Source organism: Impatiens glandulifera, chromosome 1 (assembly GCF_907164915.1).
Source record: "Impatiens glandulifera chromosome 1, dImpGla2.1, whole genome shotgun sequence".
Lineage (NCBI taxonomy): Eukaryota > Viridiplantae > Streptophyta > Magnoliopsida > Ericales > Balsaminaceae > Impatiens > Impatiens glandulifera.
In genome coordinates this window covers 144872506-144883006 of record NC_061862.1, presented here as the reverse complement: position 1 = coordinate 144883006, position 10501 = coordinate 144872506, and the positions used below count along the sequence as shown (strand labels likewise).

Below are 10501 nucleotides of genomic sequence, written 5' to 3'. Positions count from 1 at the left end.
TATACATGTGATCAAGAATCCAAGTTTCTATTCACGTTCAAAACACATCAAAAGAAGGTACCATTGGATCCGTGAAGTGCTCGAGAAGAATGAGTTATGCTTAGAGAAAGGACATACAGATGAGAACGGTTCAGATATGATGACAAAAGGCTTGCCAAGAGACAAGCATGAGATATGTTCTGCCAAAGCCGGAATGGTTTTGGGAGGTGTGTCACGATGATGAATGTTTATAGAAATATTATCCCGTGGCTCATAAGGAGGAGAAATGTTGAGATGTTCCTTGCGATTGCGGTCGGGTTTTATCTTCCAGGTAAGTAAATGGGTCAGGGTTTTGTATTATGAAAACGGGTTAGGGTTTTCTGTTATGAAAATGAGTCAAAATTTTCTGTTATGAAAACAGGTTAGGGTATAAATACATTTTTTGGTATTTTTTTAACACAGTAAGGTTGAAAAAGAGTGAACAGATCTGGGGTTTTCTAATTTCTTCTTTGTTTTTTGCTTGATTTAGAAACAAATATTGGTGGAACTTTTGATTGTGAAATATTCCAATCATTACTAGTGTAATCACTTCTTTCATTTGAGAGCAGGGTATGTAAGTTTCTACTATTGACATTTATTTGATTTAGTGTAATTTATCCCTCCTGTGGACGTAGGTCGATTTTGACCGAACACGTATATTTTGTTATTATTGTTTTGTGCTATTTCAGTTTTTGGTAAATCTTGAAAACTGATTTGTTACCGTGTTTGATTTCTATGAAAATTCGTTATTGTGCTGTTGCAAAACCAAACAGTTTTAAAAAAAAAGAAGAAAAACACATATTTAATTTTCATCAAACATTCATTTTTGACTTGTGCATCATATGAGTCTAACCTACAAATTCATGTCTACCTTCATTGAGAATCCATTACAACTTTTAATCTTACATACTTTATAATTGTTTAAGCACATCAACCATTTCTTCCCGAGCTTTGCACATTGCCTCTAATGGCACCGCTTTAGGCATCGTAAGACCCGACCCTTCTAACATATCCACTAGCTCCACGCTAACCCTTTCCCACTCAAAGCATTGTACCAATGCGGCTAAAGCTAAACACACCACTTTATTCGCTAATCCACCACCCGGACATTTCCTTCTCCCCATTCCATAGGGAATCCATTTAAATCCTTCACATTCTTCCCCACCATGAGAAAATCTCTCCGGCTTGAACTTTGTAGGTTCCTCCCAAATGCTAGAATCCCTATGGATAGCCCATGCATTTACAAACAATATGGTTCCTCGTGGAACATCATACCCTCCAATAGTGCATGCCTCGGAGTTCTCGTGTGGCAGGAGCAAAGGTGCTGCGGGGAACAATCGAAGGGTTTCATTGGCAATGGATTGAATGTATGGGAGCTTGGAGAGATCGGTTTCGTTCACGAGGCGATCTTGGCCTACACAATCATTTATTTCTGAAGCGGCCTTCTTTAGAACTTCCGGGTTGTTTAATATTAGTGACATTGCCCACTCTATTGTCACGGAAGAAGTGTCTGTCCCGGCACTTAACATTGTCTGTCAAATTTAAATATTTAATCTAATATGTTTATATAAATCTAATTTCAAATCATTTATTTCTAGTGAACGATATAAAAGAGATAGAAGACTTACCATAATCATGCCTTTGATGATTTCATCGGAGTTGTATTGAGGATCTATGTCTTGCAAAGATAACATCCCGTCCACCATTGTTTTTGACCTAATTTCATCACCGCCATGATGACGATGTTCTTCTATTAATCTTTGCATGAAAACATCCACCTTATCTCTCACTGCCAACATTCTTTTCTCTATGTTTTTATAGTCAATCCATCTGAGTATTGGTATGAAATCTTCTGGAGATGCTCCCGCCAACTCAAATATCTCTCTTATTATCGTTCTAAACCTCTCTGCCTCTTCAATAGCATTGCTCTTATGCCCAAAATACCTATCAAATCATTAATCTATTTGTCAAGTTTTAATAATCATCAACTTATTTTTATTACTTAATTAGAAATATATGCATCCATATTTTCTTTTTTGGGTTGTTTCAAATTTAAGTAAAATTTTATGAGGAATATAAGATAATTTATAACAAATTATGTCATAGCTTCACCATACATAATAAATTAATGAAAATAGTTTTTATTTAAAAAAAAGATATGTATCATCTAAGTTTAGAATAAATAAATAAAAAATAAAAAAGTTAACGACCAACCCAATTACCCTAACTTAAATATACATAAGCTTTTTTCTCTTTTGGTGTTTTAAATAATCCAAACAAAATCATTTTTTTAATCAATCACTTTTTAACAATCACATCACTCATTTCATTAACCAAAATACTAAAATATTTTCTATTTTAAATTATTATTTTTTTATTTTATTTATATATATTAATATCTTTTAAATCTTTTTTACTAAATAAATAATTACCATAAAATCAAAATCATCAACCATTCTCATTTCTTCTCCCTCTCTAAATTTTTTTAAATGTTAGTCCGAACAAAACCATTAAATAATATATGATTAATGATTAATAATATATATATATATATATATATATATATATATATATATATATATATATATATATATATTAATAGGCTTGGATGCACGGCTATCATTGATGTGAGTTCACGGGATGGGATAGGACAATCACCACAGGTCAGCTAATTTATTAAAAATATAAAAACAATTAGTTATTTATATTATTTTTTAACAAAAATGTGTTTAGAATAATGGTTAAGGTTGAAAAAAAAAGTAATTTAGTTATCAGTTTAAATCTTACTAAAAAAAATTGAATCTAAAATTAAGGTAGCCAACACATAAATTTAAATGGAACATGGAAGCCGAATTCTGGACCGACACTACTGGATGATTAATTAGATTCTGTTGGGATTAAACATACTAGGCTTAGGCCGACCACATATATATATATATATATATATATAATTTAGTTTAAGAACAAAATGAAAGGAATATCATATTTATTCATGAAAATTTTAAAATGTAGCAAATTTATTTATAGGTTAAAAATATTGTTTGTGTATTATGAACTTGACAAATATGTCAGTATACTTATCTCATTAATGCAAAATTAGTAATGTTCCTAGTTTTTCCATATATGTTTGAATATTTGGATATCATGTATTTTTAATTTTTTTTTTAACCCACTACAGACTACACTTGCCACTAAAATTAAAGAAAAAATGTTTTGCCATGTGAACCAAACCACTACTTAAGTAAATAAGTGTAGATAAAAATGATGTAGTTTTAAATTTGAAGAGAATATTATTTGATTAATATCTTTCTATAATAAAATTTATAATTTAAAAAAAGTGAATATTTTAAATTAATTAAATTTTAAAATAGAAGAGTACAAATATAAAATATAAAAAGTAAATAAAAATATTTGTAAACTTTTTAATACCAAATTCAATTTCATTTAATTGAATCACATTTTATACTAAATCACACAAAAAAATGATTTTACATGCATGATTATAAAGAGTTGATTATAAAAAAAAGGCTTTGTACCAAATAATTTTAGATATTGAACCTCTAATTAAATTAGTCTACTAGTAACTAATTAACTCTTAACTTATTAAGGTTGTGTTAAAGTTTCCATATTCAATTATCCTGCTTTGATGTAAATGTAAGAACTTATTAAAATATCTTATCTTCAATTATTCATCTAATTATCAAACTGAAATACTTATTTTTTCAAAATAAAAACATTGAACATTTGAAAAGATATTCACAACATCCCAAACATGGATGGGCGACCATATGGAAGCCTCTCACGTGTAAGGTTAGACTTATAATAATAATTTAAGGCATAGTTTTCAAATCCGCAAATCGATCCGACCGGCAAATCCAGTGATCCGATCGACAAACCGGGCTGAATTAAAAAAAAAATCGAAAATACAATCAACTCAATTAAACATGATCAATCCGTCGCTTGTACCGGAAATCCGGCAACCCGGTTAACCCAATGGGTTTATCATATTTTTTTTAAAAAAATTACTTATTTTCTTTCTCACTTATCACTCTATCAGTTTTTCTCTCCCTGTTTTTTTAGTTCCAATTGAGTTTACATGCATATTTCTAGTTCCATGTAGATATATTACCGATTTTTAGTTTTAGGAATTAAGAATGACAAATTTTTGCATTCACCTTAATCTCTACCTCCTACCTGAATCAGTTGATTCCGTTTTTATCAGATAAAAAAAATGATTTAAGGTGGCATTGTAAATCATAATTTAAACCTAATTTCTTCACTAGATAAAGACATATTTATCCACTTATTGACTATTATTGTATAAACATTTGGATAGATTTACTATTTTTCTATTATTTTATTATTATATAAAATTCACTAGTTGAACTAGTTGATCCACCGATTGAACCAGTTAACTCACCAGTTGAACCAGTAACTCAGTGATTCAGTCCTTTCACCGGGTAGTGAACCAGTAACTCAGTGATTCAGTACCTTCACCGGGTAGTTGACTGGACCGAGTTTCAAAACTATGATTAAATGTCATTTCTATACAAATTTAAATAATAATTTTAAATCATATATCTAAATAAATATTTTAAAATATATAAATAATATTATTAATAAATAACCCTTATCATCACCACTTAAATCAAATCATTTCTAGAGAAATTATGAAATTTAAAAACTTTTGGTTTAAACTTTTGAGATGTTTTTGTATTGTCAAGAAGTAGCTCTCTTAATTTTTATTTACAAACGTCTATATCTTATTTTTCTAACTAGATTAAAATCTCATTTTCCCAATTGAATATAGAATTATTAATCATTGTTTTCACCTGTTTCCGGCAACCATTCTCATGATAATGTTGAACGACAGCTCCGAACATCTAGATTGCATCTCCACCCTGGTAAATCCCTGTTTGGATTTGGATTCCATGAACAGATTCTTAACCATCGATTTAACTTCATCCTGTCGAATATCCAAAAACATGTTGAGTTTGGTGGCCGACAACAGCTCCACGGTGGCGACGCGGCGGAGATTCCTCCATAGATGACCGTAGGAGGAGGCGCCGACGGTGTTATAATTGTAGCTGAGGTGTTTTCCCGACACTGGTGAAAAAAGGGTCAAAACCGAGAGTTAAAACTCTCGGTTTTGACACTATAACTTTCGGTGAAGACACCTTACCGAAGGTTTTAGTAACCCTCGCCATCCCTCGCTATTGACACTCTCGGGACTTCCATAAAGAGAAAAACCGAGAGTTATATGAAAACTTTCGTATTTTTCTCTTTTTGAAAAAACCGAGGGTTTTATACAGACCTTTCGGTTTTACCCGAAGAGGAAAACCGAGAGTTATATACAAAACTTTCGGTTTTCCTCTTCGGTTAAAACCGAAAGTTTTGTAAATAACTCTCGGTTTTCCTCTTCTTGTAAAACCGAGAGTTCTTTGCAAAACCCTCGGTTTTCTCCTTTTCAAGAAAACCGAAAGTTATATGAAAACTCTCGGTTTTTACCCGAATAGGAAAACCGAAAGTTTTGTAAATAACTCTCGGTTTTCCTCTTAAGGATAAAAACCGAGGGTTTGTCATATAACTCTCGGTTTTCTCATTGGCTTAAAACCGAGAGGTTTCTAATATCTCTCGTTTTTTTCAAAAAGAGAAAAACCGAGAGATTTCAATATTACTTTCGGTTTTTTCCCCTAAATTTTTCAAAATGTGCGGATTATTTTGCTCGCAACCAAAACATAACCAAAACCTGTTCAGCCAAACCAATATATTAATGATAAAAGAAATGCAGCATACATTAAACGATCACATTAATTGATCGTGAACATTACAAAATTCGAAACCAAACAAATATTCCGAACAAAATTAAACACATATCATACCAACCACAATCAAAAATAAACCCAAATCATACTAACAATAACCTAATCTTAAACTTATAACCTAATTTAACAATAATATATACATAATCTAACAATAATCTAACCTAATTGCAAAATTCTAACAATAATCTAACCTAATTTCAATAATCTAACATAATCAACCCAAATCTAACAAGAATCTAAAATGAATCTAACCTAATTGCAAAAATCAAACCCTAATCTAACCTAATTTCAATAATCTAACAATAATCTAACATAATCAACCCAAATCTAACAATAATCTAACAAAAATCTAACCTAATTTCAAAAATCAAACCCTAATCTAACCTAATTTCACTAATCTAACAATAATCTAACATATTAAACAATAATCTAACAATAATCTAACCTAATTGCAAAATAAATAAAAAACAAACCTTGCAGGGCGGCGGCGGCGGCGGCAGAGGATGTTCTTCACGTTCCGGCGGCGGCAGAGGGCTATTCTTCAAAATAACCGGTGGTCTTCGGCAGGACGGCGGCGCAACGTCTTCGGCAGGTCGGCGGCGCAAGAACTTCGGCAGGAGATGGCGCGGAGGCTTGTTCGTCGGGGAGAGGCTGGAGTGCGGCGGGAGAAGAGGGAAGTAAAATCGGGAAAGAAGAGAAAGAGGCGCCCGTTTTTTAATTTTATCATTTGATTTCCGAGAGTTATATATATAACTCTCGGTTTTACCCTTATTAAAACCCGAGAGTTGTATATATAACTCTCGGTTTTACTCTTTTTAAAACCCGAGAGTTATATATACAACCCTCGGTTTTGACCCTTATTAAAACCCGAGAGTTTTATATACAACTCTCGGTTTTCACTTGAAACCCGAGAGTTTTATATACAACTCTCGGTTTTCACCCTTATAATTCCGAAGGTTAAATATTTAACTTTCGGTTTTATCACTTCCAAATTTGTTAAATTCTTTTGTTTCTCACCTACTAATGACCTTTAACAACATTGATTGAACACATTTGTTATCCTTACAATATTGCACAATCCATATGATCAAACATTACACATATTCTTTACATAATCATACATAAACATTCAAATACACTTCTCTATAATAATCAAACACAATCATAAACATTTCAACATAAAACACAATATAAATTTTTAAAATATAACTCACATTAGATTATATTAGTTAGGAGTCTATATTGGAAAGAAAAAATACTCTAATTTAAAAAATTGAAAATGTAAAAACCGAAAGTTATATAATTAACCTTCGCAAATACACATAAAAAACGAAAGTTGTATATATAACTTTCGGTCTTGAGAAGTATAAAACCCGAAGGTTATATATACAACTTTCGGATTAGATGGATAATTCCGAAGGTTAAATATTTAACTGTCGGTTTTATCACTTTCAAATTTGTTAAATTCTTTTGTTTCTCACCTTCTAATGACCTTAAAGAACATCGATTTAACACATTTGTTATCCTTACAATATTGTACAATCCATATGATCAAACATTAAACACATTCTTCACATAATCAAACATAAACATTCATACATATATAAATACACTTCTCTATAATAATCAAACACAATCATAAACATTTCAACATTAAACACAATATTCATTTTTAAAATATAACCCACACTTGATTATATTAGTTAGGAGTTAAGATTAGTGGCTTAAAAACAAAATTATTTAACAAATTAGGAATTGTCAAAACCGAAAGTTATAACATAAACTTTCGTTTTTATGTATATTTGCGAAGTTAAACCCGAAGGTTTATTTGAAAACCTTCGGTTTTTACCCATTCCCATACTTAGAAAAAAATCTGATTTTTTTAATGCTAGGCAAAAACCGAAGGTTTATTTGAAAACCTTCGGTTTTTACCCATTCCCATACTTAGAAAAAAATCTGATTTTTTAAATGCTAGGCAAAAACCGAAGGTTTATTTGAAAACCTTCGGTTTTTACCCATTCCCATACTTAGAAAAAAATCTGATTTTTTAATCCTAGGCAAAAACCGAAGGTTTATTTGAAAACCTTCGGTTTTTACCCATTCCCATACTTAGAAAAAAATCTGATTTTTTAAATGCTAGGCAAAAACCGAAGGTTTATTTGAAAACCTTCGGTTTTTACCCATTCCCATACTTAGAAAAAAATCTGATTTTTTAAATGCTAGGCAAAAACCGAAGGTTTATTTGAAAACCTTCGGTTTTTACCCATTCCCATACTTAGAAAAAAATCTGATTTTTTAAATGCTAGGCAAAAACCGAAGGTTTATTTGAAAACCTTCGGTTTTTACCCATTCCCATACTTAGAAAAAAATCTGATTTTTTTAATGCTAGGCAAAAACCGAAGGTTTATTTGAAAACCTTCGGTTTTTACCCATTCCCATACTTAGAAAAAAATCTGATTTTTTAAATGCTAGGCAAAAACCGAAGGTTTATTTGAAAACCTTCGGTTTTTACCCATTCCCATACTTAGAAAAAAATCTGATTTTTTTAATGCTAGGCAAAAACCGAAGGTTTATTTGAAAACCTTCGGTTTTTACCCATTCCCATACTTAGAAAAAAATCTGATTTTTTTAATGCTAGGCAAAAACCGAAGGTTTATTTGAAAACCTTCGGTTTTTACCCCAATTTTAATCAAAACCGAAGGTTTTCAAATAAACCCTCGGTTTTGGCAATGCGGTTTTTTTTTAAAAATTTGTGAAAAGTAATCAAAACATAATTATTTAATAAAACATATCAAACCAAACAAAACAAACATAATAACAATAATTCATAAATATTAAAACATAACAGTCATAAAATCCATAATAAATCTACAAATTAATTATTAGAGGGGGTGGAAGGAGCGGGTGGTTGATTCAGTCGACTCCTCAACAAGACAAGTTCCTGTTCGAGATTCTCTAATCTCTGAGACATTTCGGCCCGGTCCGCTTTGATTTCACTAAGCAAACGACCTCTTTCGGCATCCCTTAGTCGGATTTCTTCCATTTCCAGCGTCATCTTTCTGACCTCTTCCTCACGTGCCGCAATTTCAGATTGTGTTATCAGATTCTGGTAACACGGATGCAGTTTCTCCGGTGTACGCCGAAGTCTCTTCCATGTCGAATCATCACCCATATCCTAAATGCATTTCAGATCATATATGTATATATATATATATTCATCAAACAAAATAACGTAAACTAACATAAATCTAAATCTTTCAATAAACAAAACAAAAAAACCAAATCAAACAAATTACCTGAAGAGAAGAACCCGCGGCTTGGCTTGGAAGAGGCAGGCGGCGGCGGAGGCGGAAGAGAGAGAGAGGAGAGAAGCGAAATGAAAAAGAGAAGGGTTAGGGTTTGTATTTATAGAGGTTGAGGCCGAAGGTTTTCATAAAACCTTCGGAAAAACCAATTTCAAAAATTTCAATTTTTTTTAATGAGCAAAACCGAAGGTTATTTGTAAAACTTTCGGAAATGAAATTTTCAAAAAAGGCAAAACCGAAGGGTCTTTGAATAACCTTCGCAATTAAAAAACCAAGGGATTTCAAAACCGAAGGTTTTTCCTAAAACCTTCGCAAATAACCCACACCCAACACTTAGAATTTTTTTGGGTGTTTTGGGAAGGTAAAACCGAAAGTTCTTTGTAGAACTTTCGGTAATAATTAATAAACCCGAAGGTTTCACACCCCACTCGGAATCTATTTTTAATCCCGAAGGATTTGTTCCTCTCGGGAGTATTTAGGAGAGGTTTACAAAACCTTCGGGAAAAACCGTCGGTAAAGGTCCTTTTTTTACTAGTGCGACATGAGACGAGGCCTGTTGGCAAAAACGACGTCGTTCTTGATGAAGCATTCCTCGGCTAGAGAAGGGCTCGAAACAACAAGAGCCAGTCTGGATCCGAACCGGAGAAGATAGACCGGACCGTAGGTTTGGGAAAGGTGATGCAAGGTTCGGTGTAAGGGTTTCTTTAGGAGGTGGAGATGACCGAGGATTGGAAGTGAAGGAGGGCTTGGCGGTAGATTTTGATTAAGATTTCTCTTGAAGATCAAATTTAAGAGAAAAATAAACAAGATGGTGGTAATAATTAGAGAGATCAAATATATCTCTATTTGCTCCATCAAAGAGTTATTAATTTGATGAAATGTTACTCATTCATCGATATATAAAAATAAAGATTTTTTTCTTTCAAACTAGAAGTTTCTAGTGAAAATAGAACTTGTGACCACATTGATGGGGTTATATTTAATCAAAACTCTAGATCAGACTTTATAACCGAAGGAATCAAAAATTTGTCTGTTCAGATTAGATCGATATAATTAACAGTTGAGAGTATATATATATAGATTTTTTTTTTTTCTTTTTATCAAAAGAATATGTGATTAATGCAGCACAATAGTTGATAAGATATGTTGTGAAAGTCAAGGTTGTGGCTATTATTGTTTGGCCAGCCTTCCGAGTAGTTTATTTCATTTTGTGTGGCTATATATCGATCTATTGTGAGGGAGACTGGTTTTTATTTTTATTTTTATTTTTGGCAAAGATACCAATTTTATATATTTTATAATTAACAAGTCTATTTGAAAACATTTTAAAGTTAGGGGGTTGAATTTGAAAGA

At 31.9% G+C, this 10501-nt stretch overlaps 1 protein-coding gene across 1 annotated transcript; it reads right to left on the bottom strand.

Moving 5' to 3' along the window:
• Positions 1–867: 867 nt before the first annotated feature.
• Positions 868–10108, bottom strand: LOC124920017 (cytochrome P450 81Q32-like). Its single transcript, XM_047460405.1, has 4 exons — positions 9691–10108; positions 4851–5124; positions 1647–1962; positions 868–1550 (listed from the first exon to the last, which is right to left on the bottom strand). The coding sequence occupies exons 1-4, from the start codon at positions 10001–10003 to the stop codon at positions 930–932; spliced, it is 1524 nt and encodes a 507-aa protein (XP_047316361.1). The 5' UTR covers positions 10004–10108; the 3' UTR covers positions 868–929.
• Between the last annotated feature and the right edge of the window lie 393 nt (positions 10109–10501).